Source organism: Denticeps clupeoides, chromosome 1 (genome assembly GCF_900700375.1).
Source record: "Denticeps clupeoides chromosome 1, fDenClu1.1, whole genome shotgun sequence".
Classification (NCBI taxonomy): Eukaryota; Metazoa; Chordata; class Actinopteri; order Clupeiformes; family Denticipitidae; genus Denticeps; species Denticeps clupeoides.
The window spans coordinates 4,707,770-4,732,461 of NC_041707.1; the positions used below are offsets into that span (position 1 = coordinate 4,707,770).

Sequence of the window (24,692 nt, forward strand, 5' to 3'; positions counted from 1 at the left end):
GCCGCCTGTTTGTGAGCACCGCGGCTTTACGCCATCACGGACGGAAACCTGATCCGACCTGTTCTGGGGCCGAGCGGCAGGTCGCGACCGAGTAGGCCAGTAAAACGAGAGGCCCACCCCTCGCAGAGCACGGGCACAGTCGCCAGGGTATTTACGTCGCCGTCTCGGTGGGGACGCGCCTACTGTGCCCGCTCCATAAAATATTTTACTAGAATACTGTACTGTGTTCGTGCGTTGCGTGCATTTGTGGAGCAGATTTTGCATCAAGTGAGTCGCCGATAAGGATTTTTGTAGGATGCGAGTTGTTGTAAAAACTTTATTTTCGTTGAGGAGACGAGACATTATTCACGTTAGTTATTATTACGCGGTATTTATGTGTCCTATGACTCCCATCCAAAAAGTGAAGGGATTGTCATTGTGATACACTGCACAGCACACGTTAATCGTACCATAACAAACATTATTTGAATGTCATACAATTCATACTCTAAATCAAAGCACTTTTGCTAATCATCCCATTTCTATTCAGCAGCCTGGTTATTACCATGGGAAAAGATAGGTCTCTCCCCATGATTTACGCATTGCAAGTTCTCCAATGCAAGTTCTCCGCTGGCCCGGTCCGTAATCCGTCCCTGCCCTTGGTGAGCAGTGGGCAGCCATGACAGGCGCCCGGGGAGCAGTGTGTGGGGACGGTGCTTTGCTCAGTGGCACCCCAGTGGCACCTTGGCGGATCGGGATTCGAACCTTCTGATTACGGGGTCACTTCATTAACCGCTAGGCCACCACCGCCCCATAATGCAGTGTGCATGAATATCTGGTAAAAGAGGCAACATGTTGGCTGATAAGTACAGCCTGCAGGGGGTTCAGGGGGAGGAGAAGAGAGGAAGAGGATGGGGAATTGGGGGGAGCGTGTTTAACTCTGACTTGCGTTATTTGGCGAAACATAGATTGTTATCAGCAGTGCATTTTCGGGTTGAAGCTGAGCTGTTGCTAGGCTACACACTGCACTGTTTTAAAGTGTCATGGCTGTACCTGAATGAATGTTATTTAGTGTCTCTTGAAGGCCGGAGGTTGAGTACCGTCCGACCTCTACAACTCATACAAAATGCAGGAGCACGACTGATCTTCAACCTTCCCGTATACGTTCCCTCCACTGGCTCCCAGTAGTTGCACGCATCAGGTTCAAAATACTGAGCTGGCCTACAAAGCCATGGAGTAGCACCATCTTACACCTCGCACTGCACCTGGTATACTCCGAGCCTCCAGTACTGCTCGCCTGGTCCTCCATCTCTGAAGGTAAAAGGAAGACATTCATCTAGACTCTTCTCCGTCTCTGCCCCTCGGTGGTGGAATGAACTTCCCCTCGAGGTCAGAACAGCTCAGTCACTGACTATCTTCAAACAGCAAGAACAAGAACTTCCTCTTTAGAGAATATTTAGATGAACTTGTAACTTTCTTATATTTTACTTATGTACAGAAACTACAACAGAGTGAACAAAAGATTGTATTCATAGTTGGGGGCCCTAATGAATCGGCACTGACCTCTTCATCGATGGTAACTTGACAGCACGTTGTAAGTCACTCTGGATAAGAGCGTCTGCCAAATGCCATAAATGTAAATGTAAATGTTGGTGAGGTGATGCCTTCAGAAGACATTCACTTAAAAACTTCAATGAAATGAATAAATATGACACTTAAAAACAGCGCAGCTCCGGAAGCCGTATGGCTGTAAGAATATATCATATTTATTAAATCTTTTTGTATCTGTAAGGAATAGGGAACGTCGCTGATATATAAGCGAGTGCATTAATACACTTGGGAAAATGGGGACCTGTGTTATGGGACAGAGGTCACACGATGACACGCGAATGCGTGGCTGGAGGCCATCGCCAACGTTTAGAACCGGTGCTCTGACCGCCAGTTCCTGTATCCGACCAACCAATTGGAGCTGGAGCTGGGCTGAGGTGGTGGTGTTGCCCTCATGCTGCAGTTCTATATGGCCTGTGTCTGTGTTGATGGGAGGCTCGCATGGGATAATGCGGGGGACAGATGGTCACGGGGTGGACTTTCCTGCTTCTTTCCGGGCTTCTACTGCTTTCCGAAGAATGTCCACTGCTTCTTTTTATTATTCTGCCATCAGAATTTGGAGAAATGATGTGAACTCTGATTTTAGAAGATGGTTCAGTCATCTCTGCAACTTTATTGGTGAGGGAACCATTAATCTCCAGGGATCAGCATCACAGACCACTCATCCAGACTAAATACTTGGGATTACTGGAGTATTCATGAGGCCACCATCCACCCTCGGTCTGCACAGCTGTCTTCTCTCCTCCTGCATCTGCGATGCTTCTTCATGCTTTTGTGTTGTTCCCTTCTCTGCAGTTCCAAATAGAGGCAGGAATGGTTTTGTCCTTGGATGAAGGCCATGCTGGTTCGTTCACACACCCCCAGGAGACTGGATCAGTCATTTTCGGATTCTGCCCCTCTGTCATTTGACCTTTTAAGTTTTCGGTCCTTGTGGCAATTTATGGGAAGAAATGTATCAAAATGGATCCCTGGTTTCTTATATCAATGACAATTTATAAAAATCAACCATTGGCGTAACTTCATGGTTGTCGTACTGGAAGCACGGGACTGCCGAAAGTGGATACATGTCCCATGATGGGTTCCTAGGAAAGCGAGACACACGTTCCACTGTGCGTGCAGGAGGAAGGTCAAGGTCAACATGTTTTTGCAGATGAGGCTGGACGGGAACGAGGGCTAAAAGCGCGGCATGCGCGATGAGATTTCTACCTGTCATGTGACTCTGGAATTCTCCATGAAGTGATTTTTTTTTTTTTTACAAAACCAAGCATATCTGAGTGTCACATTTCAAACAAGCCACATATTCAACCCAAACCAGATTGCAGTCCTTGCTCGTTTCTGCACTTTTTTTTTTTTTTAAGTTCAGCCCAGGAGACAGCGTCTCCTTGGAGGCTTTGTTCCCGAGTTTTCATGGTCTGTCAAGCTGTCATCGATACTCGCGGAACCTAATAGTGGCGTCCAAGATCATCTGCCCCAATTCCCCTGGAACCCGCGTGGCCACGGTTACGATGACATATCCGCCTGTCTGTGAAAAAGCTGAAGATATGAGCGGTATGTTAACTGCTGGCCTGAGCTGGTATGACCAGTGTGGAAAACATGGCTTGCGATGGTCAAACTAGCTGGTGCACCAGCTTAACCAGCTTGTCTGGCTTTTCACAGGAGCCGGCGGTGGCTAACCTTTAATTAAAAAAAATATGTAAATAAATATATACTAAAATCCTTTTGGGCAAATGGGTCAAACCATTCAGCCTCCCCATTTTAAACCGCACATGAAAACTGCTGCATCAGTGCAAGCCAGTGCAAACAAAAGATGTTCATAGTAGTGTGTGTGTATATATACAGTAGAGGCCAAAAGTTTGGACACATCTTCTCATTCAATGTGTTTTCTTTATTTTCATGACCATTTACGTTGGTAGATTCTCACTGACGGCATCAAAACTATGAATGAACGCATGTGGAGTTATGTACTTAACAAAAAGTGGAGACCTGGCCTCCACAGTCACCGGACCTGAACCCAATCCAGATGGTTTGGGGTGAGCTGGACCGCAGAGTGAAGGCAAAGGGGTCAACAAGTGCTAACCACCTCTGGGAACTCCTTCAAGACTGTTGGAGAACTATTTCAGGTGACGACCTCTTGAAGCTCATCAAAGGGCGGCTATTTTGAAGAAACAAGAATACAATATCTGCTTAGAATTTCTTCACTTTTTTTCAGTCATGCACCATAACTAACAGGCTCTGTGTTGAGAGGAGATGTGATAATGACTCAGGTGGGTATCTTATAATAGCTTTTTATTACCCAGAATGTCTATTATCAGGTACTCATGCAACATGAGACCCAGCACACAAGAGAACAGCCCACTAACTCACCCAACACTCACCCTCGCCTCCCCACCCCCCAGAGGCGGCCATATGCAAATTAGCCCGGCCCTATTGGTTGCCAACGCTACAGTACGTAACTCATTTACATTTACATTTACAGCATTTATCAGACGCCCTTATCCAGAGCGACTTACAACCAGTAGTTACAGGGACAGTCCCCCTGAAGCAACTTAGGGTTAAGTGTCTTGCTCAGGGACACAATGGTAGTAAGGGGGATTCGAACCCGGGTCTTCTGGTTCATAGGCGAGTGTGTTACCCACTAGGCTACTACCACCCACATGTGTTCATTCATAGTTTTGATGCTTTTAGTGAAAATCTTCCAACGTAAATGTTCATGAAAATAAAGAAAACACGTTGAATGAGAAGGTGTGTCCAAACATTTGGCCTGTACTGTACGTAGAAATTTGTGTGCATTATTGATGGGAGCCCCGTCACTAGCGCCCCCTGCGGCGAGTCCAGGAAACGTGGAACCAGGTGCCGTGCGCGCTCCCGACGCCCTCCTACGTCACGAGGAAACTAACTTCACGGCAACAAGCCGCGTCCGCTCACATGAGAGCCCGCCAGCCCCCCGCATCCCTCCCGGCCGCGTTCCGCCGCAGCGTCCGCGCCCGCGGCACGGAGGATGGCTGGACACGAGTGGGAAGACTGGTTCGAGCGGGAGGAGTTCATCGGGCAGATCAGCGACATCCGAGTGCAGAATCTGCAAGGTAGGTGGGCGCGAACCCGGATCGCTCCCGCGTTCGATCGCGCGGCGACGACAGGGTCGATCTGCTGGATGTGTCGGTCGCTCGGCGCCGGTCAGACGCTTGGAAGTTCCCAGAGGAGAGAGGGGGGGTCCGGGGGTCCGGGTCCACCGCGTTACCCATCATGCCTTTCAGTCGAGGGCTACAGCACGCTCGTTTAATCTCGATCCCAATTAAGCGGGACGAACAGATTTCGTTACGAGTGAGAGTGCTGGGAATGGGGTCGCCGTCGCGGTCCCGGGATCTTGTCCGTGTTGGGGGGGGGGTTGCGCCCATACGATGACGATGATGATAATGATGATGATGGAGGAGGGTGCGTGCAAAACACCGTGCAGTAATACACGTTCAGACTCAGATTCATACAGACAAATCATTTACATTCATAGAGGACGTGCAAAAGTAAAAAGTTGTGAATGGTGTAGTTTTTAATAAAAAAAAAAAAAAAAAACTAGAACAGCGTGCAGAGCTGCAGCCGCCTAATTGACGCCTCCTCTGATCAGAACTGAGAGCTGAAAGACAGAATTAGGATGAGTCCCTGCAGGAAACAATACCGAAGCGCGTTACATAACACACACACACACACACACACACACACACACACACACAAGCGCTTGCTCACTCACTCCGGCGATAGAGCAATGCCCTCTGTATTAAAGAGCCGGAATTCACAGCGAACGAGATTTTCACATGGCCTTGACTTCTCCTGCACCGACGTCCTCGCACGGCAGAGTAGGGACTACAACAGCTCTGGACGTCCCAGAATTAACGCAGCCTTAATTAGTTGTGAAGAGCACGGTGTCCCAGGTTCGAACCCCACTTTACATTTTACAGCATTTACCAGACGCCCCTTATCCAGAGTGACTTACAATCTGTAGTGACAGGGACAGTCCCCCCCTGACACTTAACTCAGGGTTAAGTGTCTTGCTCAGGGACACAATGATAGTAATGGATTTGAACCTGGGTCTTCTGGTCCATAGGCGAGTGTGTTACCCACTAGGCTTCTACCATCCTGTCCCTGAGCAAGACACTTAACCCTGAGTGTCTCCAGGGGGACTGTCCCTGGATAAGGGCATCTGGTAGACGCCGGGAGTGTAAATAAATGCGTCGGTATACGATCAGGACCAACGCTGTCTGGGATGAAACACTTTTGGACGCGCTTTGAACCCGGGACAGTTTGCCTGCGCTGCGCTTTACTCGCTCTTCAGGGAAAGCGCCCTGACGGGGGACCGGGGACCAATTTCCCTGCGACGTGACGAGTGTGTCGAGCTGCTTTGCACGCTGATTTGAATGGACTTTTTTTTTTCCCGCAGAAGGGCCGGGATGTCTGGCTCTTAAAGCGCGAGGGGAATCGGGACAACGGCCTCTCGTCTCCGGCACGCGGCCCCCGGAAACTCCGATGCCCCTTGGGCGCGGAGAGCGGAGCGCCTCGCGTGCCCACTCTCTCTGCCTCCGGCTTCGCTCTCCCCCGCGTTTACGTAACCGCTACGAGATGATTTGCCGCAGAGTAGTTCATTACGCTGGAGCACGGCCCTGTGCTTTTATATTATATTGTATAAGACCCCCCCCCCCTCTTGATCTTTTTGCTTATATTTTACATTTCCTTTTCCAGAGCGACTTACAATCAGTAGTTACAGGGACAGTCCCCCCCTGGAGACACTCAGGGTTAAGTGTCCTGCTCAGGGACACGATGGTAGTAAGTGGGATTTGAACCTGGGTCTTCTGGTTACCCACCAGGCTACCACCTACTTCTCACAGTAGTTGCAGAACAGGAACGAGACGGGAACCTTCTGTCCGGAGGTTTCCCGTCTCCCGCCGTCCCCACGAGAAGCCACCGCAGCCCGGGCGTTGCGTAAGAAGGGCCGTCTCCGTGTCCTCCCATCCTCCCACGCCACCGGCGCGCCGTACCTGCTGCAGCGTCCCCGGTGTTTGCCAGCAGTTGCGGTCAGAACGTTTGCACAACGTCCAGGCGGGAACCTCACTTTTAATCTCAGATGAAACGCCTCATTCGCGCGGTAAAGGGAGTCTGACGTAAACGGCGGTGAGGTCATGGTTTTTTTTTTATTAGTTGCAGGTGTTCCTCCTGGTTGGCAGGGACGGTGGCGAAGCCCGGCTGGATACGGCCGAGCTGGCGGACCGCTCCGGTTTTATAAATAGCAGCTCCTCGCTCTCTGGCCTACATGCAGCAGCTCTATAGGATGGGGTGGCCGAGCGGCGACGCTTCGTGGAGCTTCTCAGGTTATTAACGCGCTGCCGGAACTGCCCGACTGAACCCTGAACTTGTTTACAGGCCTCATTTGGCGTTTGGCTGATGAGGGTGGCGGCCTGATTCCGGAACGTCCCACGGGTCGGGCCAGGATCTGGTGAATCCTGCAGGTAATAGTCGTCGGCCGCTCAGCGATGCTCCTGGAAGACGCCACAAGCCGTAGCAACAGGATTGGTCCGGGTTCGGTCTCTGTCCCCTGTCTGTATGATCTGGAGAACAGAACAAGTCTTCGGGCGTGGACCGTACATGGGAGCTTATCTTGGGCTGTTCTGCCCAAACTTGCCCTATGATGCTCATGATAAGATTTGATTTGATTCATCTTCTTGGAATGGGAAGCTTGGATCATCACAGTTACTTCATTCTATTCATTATCTCTCTCTCGCTCTCTCTCTCTCCCGTCCTCCCTCTATATATACAGTACAGGCCAAAAGTTTGGACACACCTTCTCATTCAATGTGTTTTCTTTATTTTCGTGACCATTTACGTTGGTAACGTCTCATTGAAGGCATCAGAACTATGAATGAACACGTGTGGAGTTCTGAAATAAAAATACTCCATGTGAATAAACACATTGAATGGGAAGGCGTGTCCAAACGTTTGGCCTGTGCTGTATATTCTGTAAAAAGTAACTGTAAAATCTGTACTGTGAACCCGACCAGTGATCACCGTCCTACTAATTCATGAACATTAACTAATATTAATACAGCGTCTTTAATTATTGGAATATTACCTTCAATCAAAAAAGGAGCACCTTTGGAAAACAGACCTCATTTAAATCTTCTGTTATGGATGAAGGGTTGAAGCTTTTTTTACGTTTTGAGTGGAATTATGAAAACGTGACCTTTATCATCATATTCTATTGTTATTATTATTTTTGTCCGAACATAAGTTCTAATTATAGCAAACGCCTTTTGATCAGCGCTGAACTTGTGGACCTTTGGTTTCCTTAAGATTCTCCCCGTACTGGCAGCACAGCCGTTGCCTGCTGACGGTAGCCGGATGGAAGGTTGCGGAAGGTCACGCAAGGCAGGCGTGACCCCCTGTAACATCAATATTACAGAGCTTCAGTGAACCCCCGTACGAAATGAAAAGGGATGAAATGCGCGTTGGGGTTGCGGCCCCTGGAAATGGCATCACCCCAGGCCGATTTGCTGTGGCACGTGGAAGGGATTCGAATTCGTTTTATTTTACTTGTTTGATTTTTATCCGTTTAACGGGTCATGGACCTTGCAGATATTGATATTTTTCCTCCTTTTGTCCAGGTTGGGCAGAGTGGGATTGTGGGTGTGTCCTGAATACACATTTATCTGCACTGACCTGTCTGAACTGCCTTGTCTTCAATCAAATGTTGCCTGTGTGTGTTGTGTGTGAGCATGATGGAAACGACATTTTATGGACACATCCCTTAATGCTAAGGATGCACGATTACGGCTAAATGATAATCTAGTATTGTAATCACAATTATGAATCACGATTATTCATTATTTTAGGTAAAACACAGGACTGTAACATGAATAACTTTATTTGTCAAACACTAAATTTCGTAACATACAACAATAACATTTTATGCATTGATTCTTCAGTCGATGCTGTTGATCGCCCCCTGGTGGTTGGCTGACTATTGGTTGAGAAAGTGCTTGAGCTGATATGCAGCAGAGTCCGCCACTCCAAGATCGCCGACGATCATCTTGATTCAATCATGGCAGCCAAAATTGGGAGCTTTTATTATGGACACTGCACAGCACACGGTGACACAACGAGACGTGTCCTCTGCTTTTAACCATCACCCTTGGTGAGCAGTGGGCAGCCATGACTGGTGCCCGGGGAGCAGTGTGTGGGGACGGTGCTTTGGGATTCGAACCGGCAACCTTCTGATTACAGGGCCGCCTCCTTAACCGCTGGGCCACCATCTGTGTGGGTGTTGTGGGTGAACTGGTTTCTGACTTGGTGTGTAGTGGTCCTTCCATTTTCCAGCGTAGATTTAGATATGAAATAAGCTCTAAATAATGTTACAAGCACCAATTGGGGGTTGAAAACGAGGGCAGATAGAAGTGTGTGTGTGTGTGTGTGTGTGTATACTCACACACACAAACACGTGACATCATGTATTTTTAATATCACTTCCAAGTGCCATTTTGCAGATCATGTAATGTTTTTATTTTTGGTCGTTACCATGGCAGCCTGCAAACGTACCATCCAAGGAAGGACCGGTTTGTTAACATGTTCTTGACCGGTTCTCACAGGCACGATGGTGATTAGATTTTCCGATTAATTGCATTTGGTGCGAAAGCCAGCCTGCAGATAATCCTAAACCGCGTCACTGCTGCTTGATCAATATAACGATGAAAACTCAAAGTACACGGTGTGCAGGGACGGCAGAATCTTTTATCCTCGCTTTCAAAGCGATTTTGCACTGTCTGCTCGGGGTTTAGAGGCGCGTGGGAGGCAGACCCCTAATCGGCATCGAGTGGGATGAAGCTCATTTCAACCACTGGTCTGGATCTGGGGGATGCCAAGATGGATTGATACCGGAAGGTTATTGTTTTGTGTGTGTGTCAGTGCTGTATTATTATCCGTTTGTGCGCAAACGGTGTGTGTGTGAATATCTTCTTTCCGTTTGATTCCATTCCAAATTCTTTTAGATTCAGATTACCGGCCCCGTAATCAGGTTCGAATCCAAGGTGCCAAGGTGCCACTGAGCAAAGCACCGTAACCACACACTGCTCCCCGGGCTCCCGTCATGGCTGCCCACTGCTCACCAAGGGTGATGGGTTAAATGCAGAGGACACATTTCACTGTGTGCACCATGTGCTGTGCTGCTGTGTAGCACAATGGCAGTCGCTTCACTTTAAAAAAGGAAAGGTGGCTGTTTTCACAGGAATGTTTTCCATTCATGTTTCAGTATTCCAGTATTCCGAAACTAATCAATACTATCGAATTTTTACGACCACCTGCAGCAGGTTCCCCAAATCCAAATTCGGGCCTTTTTCCCAGTTTGCCCAGGTACTGATTCTGATTGGACATCTGTAATAAAGGACCAAGAACTCCACTGGACTGCAGACTTTAACTTGGCACGTTTTAAGGCAAACTGGCGCGGGAAACTAAATTCGCGGCTCCACCCTGTGACGTGGATACATTTGTTGGATTTGTCATCGGCTCCGCGCTCACGTGACACGCAGTCACACGGAATTCCATTTTTAAAATGTCTAAAATTGATTACTGACTCACCAGAGATGGACGTGCAGGTTGCCCGCGGTACTTTGCACGTCTGACATGTCGGGTCGCCCGTAGTTTGTCTCGAGTCAACATCCGTACGCCGTTCGAGGGCGGGGTTGGTGTCTAGGCCTTCTTTATCCGACTGCTTGCTTTGGTCGAAGACCAAGGTAAAGATTTGCAATCCCTTCTAAGTCGGTTAAATACCAGTGTGAATCAGCAAAGTCTGAAAATAAATCTGGATTCCACCCATTGGGCGTATTGATGTATTTATAGTCAGTTTGTCTTTTTTTTTTTGTGGGGGGGTGGGTATTGTTGTGGGGGGGCAGTGGTGGCCAAGCGGTTAAGGAAGCGGCCCCGTAATCAGAAGGTTGCCGGTTCGAATCCCGAGCCGCCAAGGTGCCACTGAGGTGCCACTGAGCAAAAGCACCGTCCCCACACACTGCTCCCCGGGCGCCTGTCATGGCTGCCCACTGCTCACTCAGGGTGATGGGTTAAATGCAGAGGACAAATTTCACTGTGTGCACTGTGTGCTGTGCTGCTGTGTATCACATGTGACAATCACTTCACTTATTTTTTGTTGTATCTACAGCATCTCGGTAACATTTTATTATATCTTTCCTTCAGACAACACAGAAGATAAGACACTACTCAGAGTATAGCTTGTATACACTCACGTCTAAACCGCTGGCAAGAAAAGTGAGTAAAAGTGAGTGGTGTTATTGTGTGTTGGGGTGGTAGTAGCCTGGTGGGTAATACACTCGCCTATGAACCAGAAGACCCAGGTTCAAATCCCACTTACTACCATTGTGTCCCAGAGCAAGACACTTAACCCTAAGTGTCTCCAGGGGGGGACTGTGGCTGTAACTACTGATTGTAAGTCGCTCTGGATAAGGGTGTCTGGTGAATTCTGTACATGTAAAATGTAAATGTGTGTTGCCGCCATTTTCTCCCGGGCAGGAAGTTCACTAGGTCGCCACTTACAGTCCTCCATGATGTCCACCTTCCGTTTGAAGATGACCCACGGTCGCTCGATAGGGTCGAGGTCTGGAGGCCGTTTCCGGTTGGCCCAGTTTCTGGAGGGAGGGGCTCATGCCCTCATTTCACTCGCCTGCTCCCCATTAACACTTAACAAGTCACATGACACCAGGGGAGGGAACCTGGCTAATTGGACACAGTCCATTGTCCACATTTTCTTCTTTTGTTGGCAGCAGTTTAGACCATGACCTCTTTACATAGTATCAGTTTGTCACATCTTCACTTTTTGTCCCAAGGAATGGTTTTAATAGCCTAGGGTGGTAGTGGCCTAGTGGGTAACACACTCGCCTATGAACCAGAAGACCCAGGTTCAAATCCCACTTATTACCATTGTGTCCCTGAGCAAGACACTTAACCCTGAGTGTCTCCAGGGGGGGACTGTCCCTGTAACTACTGATTGTAAGTCTAATAAATGCTGTAAATGTAAATGTATAATAACATATTTAAAAAAAAAGTGAGGGGTTGTACTCACTTTTGTGATTCCGATCTCGACAGTGATTTTACAGCATTTCGAAAAAAAGAACGTGAGAACTGCACTCGCCTGTTGTGGAAGGACATCGTGGCTTTGCTTGTCTGTCGAAACGATGACTCCGATTACGGACAAGGCGCTTCCATTAGAGTGTCAAGAGTTTCAGCCGAGAAACCCCACATCAAAGGCGACGGAGCCGCCAGATGTCATGTGACGCGGTGATGTAACCGGGCCCCTGGGCAGACGCTTCAGAAAAGGCAAACGCAGCGTCCGGGTTCGTGCCTCAGCCTTACTGAATTTTACATTTGTTCTTATTGCAAGAGATTCAGACTAGTCTCACCCATTAGACTGCTTTAAATGGGTGCAATTTTTTTTACCTTCAGGCTCAGCCATGTGCAACGCTGCAGACAATAAGTGTTTCGGAGTATGATGGTATGATGACCGTTTTAATGATAATTATTAAGCAAGTTGCTGGATTTATTCCTGTCTCACATGAAATTGCAATATTGAATATTTATTTCAGAACATGAGCCTCGGATTAGATCTAGTCCAGGTCTGTTTTTTGTCGTAAGTGCTTGGTTTGGACAGGATCTTCTGCTGATGGACTCCAGGTTTTTTAGTTCTTCCTTGGATTATTTAAAAATCAGTCAGCGATACGGTCAAAGCCTCATTTGGCCCAGACGCTGTGCAGAGCTTAGTGCTGGCTGGCCGTGGTGGAGTTTGCTTCAGCCTAATGCATTATTTACAGATGTGGAAGCCGCTGCATGCACATCTTGCACAACTCGAAATGTCTGAGTCTCAGCAAAACCGAAAAAGCGTATCTCGTGATCAGGAGCAAAAACATTCAGAAGAAAACCATCTCCCTGTCCCACACTGCAAAAAAGCTGCACTGAAACCAGCTGGTCTTTACGACTGCAGGCTGCACAGGATGAAGGTTGCGTGGATGTAACCTGTGAACCAGAAGACCACAAATCACCACAGGTTCAAACCCCACTTACTACCATTGTGTCCCTGAGCGAGACAGTTAACCCTGAGTTAGGGCTATTGAGATCAATATTGCGATATGCGATTGCGATATGATAAAGGGCACTTGCTTGTATATCAATGAAAAGCTGCATTCAAATTACTAATAGTGAAATGTTTAATTTCAAAGTGAAACATAGAAACTACTTATAACAACTTGAAATGCCCAGTGCTTTCGAAATACAATATTCTACCAAATGAAATAATCACAAAAAAGTCTTTACTTTAAAAAACATTACTGTCAAACGACAAACCCTGGTAAGGCTAAACAACTGTTTTGATTATATTTGGCCATTATAAAATCCCGTATTATAGTTCTTACGTTTAACCAAAACGTTGTTTGGAGGCTGACTTGAACACAGGGATGCATAGCTTTGCTAGCTTAGCTAAGGTTAACATTTGTAAACTGAGGTGAATTTCTAAAGGAAACCTTCAAAAAAGTTAACTAAACAGCTAAGAACAGTCTAAATAGTCATTACTTGAATGTAATCCCCCGCGATCTGGTTTGAAGCGTACAGCCCCAAGCAGCACAAGAGTGAGGCATTTTTATTCACTTCTCTCCATAGACATGCATATGCTTCACGCCACAGCAGAGCCTCTCGCACTATGGCGGCGACGTTGACGTACGTGTACCCATATGTCTATGCGAGTCACGAATCTGAGGTCTCCATTGAACCGAATCGAAAGTCATGTGACCAAACACATCACATTTAAATCGCAGCTTTTTGCGTTCATGTAATCGCACAGACTGACATCGCGATTGCGATTAGATTAATCGTGCAGCACTACCCTGAGTGTCTCCAGGGGGGCTGTCCCAGTCACTACAGATTGTAAGGCGCTCTGGATAAGGGCGTCTGATAGATGCAAAGAAGATTTTTTTATTATGTATGTGAGCACAGAAGCATACAACGGGAACCTTTTGGGGCGTCTGATAAATGGCATGAATGTACAGGGTGGGCCATTTATATAGATACACCTTAATAAAATGGGAATGGTTGGTGATATTAACGTCCTGTTTGTGGCACATTAGTATATGTGAGGGGGCAAACTTTTCAAGATGGGTGGTGACCATAGTGGCCATTTTGAAGTCGGCCATTGGATCCAACTTTTGTTTTTTCAATAGGAAGAGGGTCATGTGACACATCAAATTTTTTGGTAATTTCACAAGAAAAACAATGGTGTGCTTGGTTTTAACGTAACTTTATGAGTCATTTACAAGTTTCAGACCACTTATGAAATGTGTTCAATGTCACCAACCATTCCCATTTTATTAAGGTGTATCCATATAAATGGCCCACCCCCTAAATGCAATTCGGATTAAATCTTGTTCTTATTGATCAATTTGAGGCATCCGTGTAGCACCATTTAATTAGTAATGTAATATGCACACTCCCCTCTTCATTACATTGAACGTAGTTTAATAAATCGTTTAAACCTACCTATTCCTGTCTGAAAGTGCCGACTAAAACAAATCATCGGCAACCTCTTCTAATTATTGATGCAGCCAGTTCAATGCATGATTCTTGCTCCCTCAGATGGATGCACTTTGGCCAGTGCCGTATGGCCGAAGATTATTACAGGTTCTTGATTTTTTGCACTTACGTAAGTGTATGCAATATTAAAACCCTGTGTGTGTTTTTACATTCTGTGCAATGTGCTGTTGGCTGTTTTTAAAAAATGAAATGCCCCCCCTGTAAAAGTGTGTTTCGAATGCAGCTGGGAGTATAGTTGCTAATAGCTTTATTTTTTCATAAATTTATCCTAACTAATCTGGTTTGTGGAATAACATTTTCCACCAGGGCTCCCTGCTGTTGTAAAGCTCTTTTTTTTTTTGTCCTGGGACGTCTTCCACAGATTTATGAAAAATGTTGTCACTCTTGGAGCGCTCAGACCAGGGCTGCCCATATCCTCATGAAAGCGGCCTATTGTGCTGCTGTGATTTCATGTGTGCGCAGTTGTGGACCTGGACGTGGTGCTAGACCGTTAGGTCATTATTCCATCGCGTTGAATGGACTCTTGTTGGGTCCAGAAGGAAACGTTCGTTTATTAATACAGACGATCTCCGTTCTGTGGTCTTACCGTAAATCTGTTTCCTGTGGAAAAGTAAAAGCCGCGGACTCCCGTCGCACAGAAGGAAGTGTGAAGCAGCTTGTGTAATCAGACACGTTCTCAAGGGAATCGCTCAGGCCACCTCCTCTGTGCCAGATGTCCCCCCCCCCCCCCCCCCCCCCCCGCTAAATGAGAGGTCCAAAGACAAACACCGACCCGGGCTTTCACGCAGAGTCCTCAGAAGATTACAACTTTCACCCTGCAGGTCTCCACCGCTTCCCCCGTTCAGATCCAGCTCCTCTCATTCCTTTTCCTCATTTTTACCGGGGCTATAATTAAACTGAGGGAATCGTTGTAAACTGTAATTTCATTTGAATGGTAGTGGACGCTCATATTGTTAATAAATCATGTCACATACTTTTTGTCATATGACTAGGCCGCTGTTATTGAACTGGTGCTGGGCATTGGTCTTGCTCACTAGTGTAAGGTCAAAGGAGTTTGAGTATTTCCATCACTTAGAGAACCCTCACGGGTCTCACGATTGGATTCGATTACGATGATCAATTCCTCGATTATCACGATGCATCCCGCCACGTTTTCTACATTACTTCACACTAGGTTTTCCAATACGTAAAGACTTCGTCCACACGAATCAGGTGTCTGAATCAGGCGTTTCTCTGGCGTTCGTGGCGTCATGTTCGTGCAGGCTGAACCCCGACTGGTTTTCTGCTCATTGGAACAAATCAAACCATCAACACGGGCTTTAGGCACCGGCTGCGTCAAACATCTGCTGAAATTCCGACAAACTTTAAACAGCGTCGCTACGGCACTACTTTCCAACTAGAATATTTATTCACCACGCAGCGTCATGATGTAAATGATTGTGATCTGCATCGACTATGAGATTAACTTCAACACTCCTACAGAATAATGTTTTTATGAACAGACTTTATAAGTGGGAGGAGCCTGATGATTGACTCCTCGCAAGCACGCTACTTCCTGTTTCCAACATGCACCAGTCAATATGTCACATGCGCCAACATCATGAAAGATCGTGTTCCTTTCTTGTTTTACCTGTTTATTCATGTTTCCTGAGAACTCCTTTGACCTTATGACCTTAGTCCTTCGCTTGGCGTCGGTTGGAAAATTGTACCCAGGAACGTATGGTGCTTTGATTGCTTAATCTGACATGGTGACAATAATGAAAAAAAAAGTTTTTTTTGACCAGGGCTTGAGGGTCATGATTGCAATGCCTGTTTTGTCTGCGTGGTACTGTAGGTAGGTATAGTGCTTGCATCAGACAGGGTTGCAGGTTTTGGTTCATTCCTTTGCGCTTTTTGACCTTTTGTAATGTTAAACAGTTGGCCAATAAATAACATTAAACCGACATGAATAATTAAAATGACCGCGGCTGGCTGTTAAATGGAAATGAGCCCGAAGGTCGGGCCGTCCTGCGTTTACCGTTTCCTCTCGCTGCCCTGATGCGTGTTGACGTGCGCCGGCCCCAGGCCACATGATGCTTGTAATGTACAGTGTAATGTACAACACGCCTTTTATTTCTGTTCCAGTGGAAAGGGAGGTGGTTCAGAAGAGGACCTTTACCAGATGGATGAATTTGCATTTGGAGAAGGTATTTCCACAACTTTAAAACTTTCAGCGAAGATAAAAAAAAAAAAAAAAAAATTCATTTGCATTTCTACTTTGGAAAGTTCATTAAAATCCATCCAGTTTCTGCACATTTTGAAAGAAAATTCAATAACGTTCTTATTGTATCATGTTTTATTTTTTCGTCCTCAGTTGACTGCAGTAAAGTAAGAAAAGGACCCCTCATGAATTATTAATGAACTTTATTGAATTGCAATTGAACTGCATTAATTATACATCAGTGTAGAAACCTCACAAATGGTAAATAAGGGTCTGCAGAGCGGACCGTAGCCTCTTCAGAGCTGTAGTCCGAGAGCCCGATCATCTTCAGTCCGTCTGAAACACTAGAACCAGTCTGAGCCAGACACTTTTAAATGGGGGGAAAACAAGGAGTGACGAATCTTTTGTTTTGCAGCACAAAGCCTCTCTCTTCTGTCAGACGGCACTTGGCGTGGCATCAAATTATCAGCCTACTAATTAACAATCACACGTTTGTGCTCAGTTTATTGATTGAAAAAGTGACGTGGACCCCAGCTCTCCACTGCTCTGGTCTTTTATAAAAATTACCACTTTGTTTATGGAATGGCGACTTGTACGATGATCAATGTTGGAGTCGGGAGACTCCAAAGGTCTCAAAAGGGTCAAAAAGCCTGTTTTTATGTTATGGTTTTTTTTTGTGTGTGTGTGTGTCCCCTCAGTGCAATCCTCCGATGCAAGTGCATGACCTCTTTCGTGACATCCAAGATGGCAGGATCCTAATGGCCTTACTGGACGAGCTGTCTGGCTGCAAGCTGGTGAGATTTCACACCGCCACTCGCTTTTTACTACTTCGATTTTTGCCTTTAATTGTCACATGTGACCCCAAAATGTCATTTCCAGCTCGATGGATTCAAGCCGTCTTCACACCGCATTTTCAGACTGAATAATATAGCCAAGGTCTTGACGTTCTTGGAAGAGAGGAACGTAAGTGTCACTAGTTTCACTGTAGTATTTTCCTGTGTGTGTATATGCATTGAAGTAGAGTTCTGTTGGGCTTTACAGGTGAAGCTGGTCAGTATCGATGCAGCAGATGTTGCTGATGGAAACTCATCTATTGTTCTGGGTCTCATCTGGAACATTATTCTCTTCTTCCAGGTTAGGTTTCAAGAAGCTCACTTCTGTTCTGTTTAATAAATCTGTGCGCTCCCAATAATCATGAACCGTTATAATTATGTTTTTATGATTATTATTTGTTTAGATTAAAGAACTCACTGGCAACATCAAGAGCCAGTTCCCGTCTTCCTCCAGCCTGTCCTCCATCCCCACCAGCTCGGACTCCGATACGTCCCACTCCAGCACCCCGTCTGAGGAGAGGCGGCCTTCCGCTGCGGCCAGAGATCACGGCAAAGCCATAAAGACCCTCCTGCAGTGGGTCCAAAGACGGACTAGAAAGTAAGAGTTGGTTCTTCTCAGGCTTTTTCTGTGAATTTGAGTATTCGTTGGTCTTAAGAAGCAAAAACACTGCCAAGTTGTAACATGTTACAAAAAGTCGACCATTTAAGTGACTATTAATATTTCACAGGGTGAGTTATGGTAAATATTAGATCCTGATCTGCAAAACAGGATACTGGCTTGTCTGCCGTGTTTATACTGGAGTACAGAGCTGATTGGTTGCCACTCTGTCCCACAGATATGGCGTTGCGGTCCAGGATTTTGGAAAGAGCTGGGTGAGCGGTCTGGCTTTTCTCGCCGTCATCAAGTCCATCGACCCCAGCCTGGTAGACATGAGGAGAGCGCTGCTGAGATCGCCCAGGGAGAACATCGAGGAAGCATTTAGAACGGCGCACTACAGTCTAGGCATCCCACGACTGCTGGAACCGGAAGGTGACCATAACACAGTGGCAGTGGTGGCCTAGCCCCGTAATCAGCAGGTTGCCGGTTTGAATCCCGATCCGCCGAGGTGCCACTGAGGTGCCACTGAGCAAAGCACCGTCCCCACACACTGCTCCCCGGGCGCCTGTCATCATCACATCATCACTTTGTTCTTCGCTGGTCGCTTACATGCGTCATTGGAGCGGCTGCGATACGACGCTCACGCGAATGTAGTCTTTTTGTAAAATGTGATGAACTTATAGCGGAATTTGTAGAAATAATAGAAGCTTTGTCAATGCGATCTGGGTATAAAAATTACAGGAAGGTCATGTGAATCTTTCTTTATACGTGGAATGATGCAAAAAACCAACAGGTCCTGTGCGGTTCTCGTGGACTTAAAAAAAATTTAAAAGCAAGGCATAAAGTTAACATTTAAAATTAATTTTAAAAATTAAGTAAGTAAGAATTATATACAGTATTTCTTTATTTAATAATTCATCACAAAACATCAGAACATTAAAAAATTTTACCAAGTAAGAAAAATATTTTCAAAATTATTGAGTTTTATTGAAAATGTTTTATTTATGATGCATGAAAGTGTGCCGACCTCATTCATGGCTCGGCATATCTGCAGATTTTCAACATCACCAAAATTCACTCTAAATGAAACGTCTTTACTCTACTGGAATGGCTTAATTAACCTTTATTTTTCTCTCTCTCAGATGTTACTATTAATCCTCCTGATGAGCAGTCAATAATGACGTATGTGTCCCAGTTTCTTGAGCATTTTCCGGGTACTGAGGAGGTGAGGTTTTTACAGATGCGTGGGAACGTTTGTGGTCCGTACCAATATTGAACGGGTGCTTTTGTTTTCGTGCCCGTAGGAGTATGTGCCCACCACAAGGGTCAGTGCTCGGCTGAATGACTCAGCGGTCAGAAATGGAGCGAAGAGGAATAGAGAGCTGTCGTACGTGGTGAGAAGGGACTGGGTCAAGTCACCGCCCAAGATCTTCATCTCGTCCGTGTCTGAAGACTCCGAGCACCTCAGCTCCGCCTTCGCATGGAAGTCTGCGAAGCGAGCGTGGGCCAGCGAGGAATCGCTGCTGGAGTCGACGCCGAGTCCTGTAGAGGGCTGTCCTCCTGGCCGGCCGCTGGGTTTGGACAAGGAGGACTTGGGCTCCGAGGTCACGGCCAGCCCGCCGCAGTTGTCGTTCGGAGACTCGGTCGCCAACTCTCCGGACTCCTGGAGTGAAATGCCGTTGGAGAAGCTGCCGGAGAGTCGCAGCAGTAGCTCGCTCGTTGACAGTAGTGTAGGCAGCGATCTGAAGGACCCCTGTGACGCATCGCAGTCCAACAGAGAAGAGCCGGGGGCAACTGAGGGGTTTGTAGATGAGGGCAACTTCTCCTTAAGTTCCCTGGACAGTTTACAGGCCCAAACACAACTGTCCTCCAGCCAGGGAGATGGTTATAGCAGCGTCTTGGGAAGAACGCACGATGAAGGGTCAACCCTTGAGGTGTCAGACAAAAGCAAATCCTCGAACAAATGTGCTGTGAGTTCCGAACAAAGAGTGACAAGACCAGCACAAAGTACGGACACTGTGAAGCAGCCTTCTCTTGACTTATCGGGTGAAGCTACTGAATCGGGGTATTTTGCTGAAGAAGCTGAAGAAAGCACATCAACGCATGATAATGAAGGCAAGTCTTCGCCTGAGGCTCAAGGACCTGTCGGGTCTGCTGATGCACTGGAGATAGATCCTCCTGGGATGGAACCAGAAGAAGCTGCTGTCGCAAACCCAGAGAATACGACTGACTGCGAGTATCCCGTTGCAGAGAGAAAACTCAGCTCCTCAACGTCTGAGGAGGACATTGAGCCTGAAGAACTTCAGAGCACGGCCTTCAATGATCACGAAGAACCACATGAAACTGCTTTTGGAGGCTTCTCTGGACAGATGTTGTACGACGAGTTGGAGATATACAAGGCCATTCCAGTATTTGGAAGTGACGAAGAGCAGGGTGATGTGGACACTTGGGATGAAGCAGAAGTAACACCAGTTCCAAGCTTAGAGGATCCGTCCGAGGGTGTCCACGGTCAGGAGACCAAGAGGGACTCACCTGAGGAAGAGGAACCGGACTCGGGTCTTGAATGTGTGGGATTGGGAAGGTCTGTGGACAACGTGACCGTTTTAGTGGGGTATGATGGGAAACGCTCAGAGCTTGTTGCGAGTAAGTCCCAACGTGAAGTCAACGAGTCGTTTGCAATCACGGACGGCGTGAACGAAGGTCGATCAAGTAGTGCAGAGCGTGAACTTGAGCGTGAAAGCCTCTGGAATGGCTCAGGAGGTGTGAGTGGAAAGGAAGGAGGCGCTTCGGATGGGTGGACCGAGTCGAGCGCGGCAGGGTCGTCGAGCGTCAGTGAAAGTGCGGAGCCGAGCGGTGACGCGTCACCAGTGATGCCGCTGGAAATGGCGTACTACTCCCATTACGATGACCCCGTGTGCGAAGTCATTGAGGCCTTCGGTGAACCAAACCAAGAAGCCCATCGGCTCGAGGGTGACGGGCAGCCCCACGGCCATGTTGTCACGGACTGTAGCACTGGCGAAGGACTCGGGATGACGACGGCGACGACTGCTCCTCAGCCTTCTGGAAGCGTGCCTCTGGAGCTGCGCCTGTCGCTCAGCGTGACGCCGCTTCAGCCCGCGCCAGCGCAGAGCAGGCTGCCAGATTCCGATACGGACAGCGAGGAGGCACCGGGGCAACTGCGGGACGAGGTAAATCGGGAAAAATGAAACCCGGAGCTGTATTTACATCTAGATGCATGCAGAGCAGCTTCCATTCATTCGTTCCAGGTTCTGTTGCCCAAACATGTCGACCACCACGCCCCTCCCAAATCTCATCCACTTTAGATGGTTCTGGAGATCCCAGCGTTCTATTTACCTTGATTCATTTGCATTCGAGCTGTGCTGTGTTTGCACGGATGGCCCTGACACACATTTATGCCCATGATTTATGATTAGATGGGACATGCCGCGTCTAGATCGCTGAAAGCAAACAGATGCATGAATTAACGCAGTATCAGAATATCAGTCGGATGATGAGCCTGAACGGTCGCACGCTGCAATGAATGCGATATTGTTGTCCCCCCTGCATGTGATCAGGCCACCGAGAGCCCGGCTGCACCCACGGGGGAACAGGCCTCCGCGGGGACTGACGTAGCGGCTGAACACTGTGAGCGGGTTGATGCCAGAGAAAACACAACGGCTCCGAGGTAAAACTCTATTATTAGGGCTGTTGCTCCGGGTTACAACACCAAAAATGGTATTTGGGTATTGTTGAGGTTTTTTTTTTTTTTCTCCCATTTTTAGCCAAAGCTGCAGGGTCTTTTTGGATAATGAGGCATGTACGCTGATCAGCCACCGCATTAAAACAACCGAGGAATACACAGATAGCTGGATGCCTTTATGGTTACTGTACAAGTACCGCAAGATAACATTTAGAGCAAACCGGCAGATACTCACTTCATTTACATTTACAGCATTTACCAGATGCCCTTATCCAAAGCGACTTACAGTCAGTAGTTACAGGGACAGTCCCCCCCGGAGACACTCAGGGTTAAGTGTCTTGCTCAGGGACACAATGGTAGTAAGTGGGAATCGAACCTGGGTCTTCTGGTTCATAGGCGAGTGTGTTACACACTAGGCTACTACCACCACATTTCAGCTGTTGTTTTCAACAAAGATAAATGAAATATAAGTTAATGAATAAGTAAAAGTGAATATCTGATTATTGTTGCAGATATGGTAGATAATTGGGGTGGTAGTAGCCTAACACACTCTCCTATGAACCAGAAGGTCACAAAGTCACAGGTTCGAACCCCTCCCCACCATTGTGTCCCTGAGCAGGACACTTAACCCTGAGTGTCTCCAGGGGGGGACTGTCCCTGTCACTACTGACTGTGAGTCGCTCTGGATAAGGGCATCTGGTAAATGCTGTAATTAGAGATCTTTTTCAAAAAGTTAATTATGTATGTGGGCACAGAAGCGTGGAATGGGAACCAGTTGGGGACGGACATTCGGAAGGGCAACGCACGGGAAGTGAAGGTCCTTCTGATTGAACAGAAGTGCTGCAGTAGCTCAAATTGATGGTGTCACAACTTGGACTGTGCAGCTCCAGACCAGCCGGAGTGTTCAGCAGCATGAGGGGAACCTCCATAATATTAGGCAGGTGGTTGTAACTTAGCTACACCCCTTAATTGGCTCCAGGCTGTGCTCCTTGTTTCCATCTGTTTGAGTATTTTATAGATTTTTGTCCTACGGTATTCCCCAGAAATGTTCCGCGTTTCCGCAGTGAGAATTATTACTTTTTCGATTGCACTTAAATAAATCATTTTATATCCGAGCTGCAGTTCAATAAAACCTGTTTGTTTTGTGTGAAAAAAACAGCGTAGAAAATGTCAAGGATTCCACTGATTCGGGAACGGGGGTCGACCCTGAAGAGTGCCAGGTTTGTTCTGTCCTCTTCTTTTTTTATTGATTTAGTTGTAACAGTTTAACAAGACTCTGTTTTTCTGTTAATAAATGAACTTCTGTCCGCAGACTGAAAGCCAGAGAAGTTCTGAGTCGTACACAACAAGCAGCTTTGAGAGAAGGTACAAAATTGCACCGTACAGTTACTGATTCCATATATATTTATCTCTATCCTGCTTCACCTGATATATTACATGTTATATTAAACCAAAGGGAGGTTGAAGCAGAGCAGCAGGCGCCTTCAGACTTGTCTGAAGTCCACCTCATCCTCATCTTGTGGGTTGTCCTCTACTGCCTCCTTGTCCTGCCTCAGATGGATTTCTGGGCTCTTCCACATCTCCTCCTCAATCTTGACGACTGACCGTGCCTTAGCACAGGCACGTGAGGCCCAATGAAGTCATCAGACAGCTCAATAAATGTAGTCTACAAGGTTTATTATAAAAAATAAAAAAAAAACTTTACATAGTCCATATATGAAGAGCATATAATTATGCACCACGTCACATGGGTTAATTGCTGTGTTTTAGGTATCTTCTGTACAGAACAGAAGATAAACGCCATTTATATTCTTCTTTTCTTGGTCTTAGAGGTTAATGAAAAAAAAAAGCCATGCCCCTGTTTGAAACTGTTTTATATGAAATGAAAGAATTTGAGATTTCTATGTAGGGAAAATTATATTGTCTGCACAACATTTATTTGCATTTATATTTGGAATGGTACCAGTTTTTAAAATGTTGTTCTTTTGCACTTTTTCAACACAAACTGCCAAAGACAAAGGTATTTTAATGCTGAAAAAGTACTGCAGTGGGTATAAATGAACTAAAAATATTAATGTTCAATTGTTATTCAGCAAATGATGACATGATTGTTTAATCTTTTAATGATCTTAGCCTATTCAAAATAATGTCTAGTGTGTAACCAATAATTTCTAGCTGTACAATTTGTCTATCATATATAATTATTTGTGATTGACATATCTGAGGTATGCGTGTACATTTAAAGCCTAAGGAACCTGATAAAAAAAAAAACAACAAAAAAAAACATGCTTTACAAATGAAATATGTAAGTTTAACTTTTGCTCAAATGCATACTACCCTTTTTTATGTTTTTCAATGTAATAAAGTGCTTCATTCAAAAATATTTAAAATTAATTTCACTAATAATAATTACAGTTTGCTTAATCTGCGGGACCACATCATATTTACATAGTTTTGCATCAGGCTCACTTGCATACACATACACGCTGCATAATGCCAACATGATTGAATGTTCATCACACTTTTTATATCGTTCTAAAAGCACCCATCAAGGGCAATAAATGAAATGCTACAACCTTGACTCAATGTATCATTTTTTTAAAAATTGATCTTCGTCCAAACACGTGACCATGCATCTCATGAATGGCTGCTGGATCTGTTTTTCCGAGACTTTCGAATACGAGGAGCGCCACCAAGCGGTCAAAGGCGATTGGCATATTTTAATTGGAGCAGTTTTCCCTCACACGTGGTATATAGTAGATCTTAGTTATACAACATTATATACAGACGTGCAGATATACAGACAACAGTAAAACTCTTTGCAAAGCAGGCACTGTCGTCTGGGAACATGGCTTGGGTCAGGGTCACATCTACGTAGATCCAGGACCCGAACTTCTCTGAAAACGTTATCTGAGCGGACTTCACCAGCTCCCTGATGGCGTCGTGGCTGAATGCTATGCACTTGGAACCGGAGTAACTCTGCAAAACTATTAACGATTATTTGACCTCACGTCTGGCAGAAACATTTATCTCCTGTCAAAGTAAAAGCCTTCGTGAATACAAAGGCGCCAAGGCCGATCATTCCGTCGTCCTTGTTACGTCTCGGAGTTTGCACTGTGAACTACAGGAACATTTTGAATATGTGTTGTCCTCTGA

At 46.3% G+C, this 24,692-nt stretch overlaps 1 protein-coding gene across 2 annotated transcripts; it reads left to right on the forward strand.

Moving 5' to 3' along the window:
• Positions 1–4,450: 4,450 nt before the first annotated feature.
• Positions 4,451–23,385, forward strand: clmna (calmin a). 2 transcript variants are annotated; one of them, XM_028994011.1, is made up of 14 exons: positions 4,625–4,670; positions 6,994–7,079; positions 16,330–16,391; positions 17,104–17,199; positions 17,285–17,368; positions 17,447–17,539; positions 17,643–17,836; positions 18,075–18,268; positions 18,979–19,061; positions 19,141–21,024; positions 21,412–21,521; positions 22,696–22,756; positions 22,849–22,901; positions 22,993–23,385. In XM_028994011.1, the coding sequence occupies exons 3-14, from the start codon at positions 16,371–16,373 to the stop codon at positions 23,138–23,140; spliced, it is 3,021 nt and encodes a 1,006-aa protein (XP_028849844.1). In that variant the 5' UTR covers positions 4,625–4,670; positions 6,994–7,079; positions 16,330–16,370; the 3' UTR covers positions 23,141–23,385. The 2 variants fall into 2 exon arrangements, with proteins under 2 accessions (XP_028849835.1, XP_028849844.1); XM_028994002.1 differs by lacking the exon at positions 6,994–7,079 and having other exon boundaries at positions 4,451–4,670.
• Positions 23,386–24,692: the final 1,307 nt, after the last annotated feature.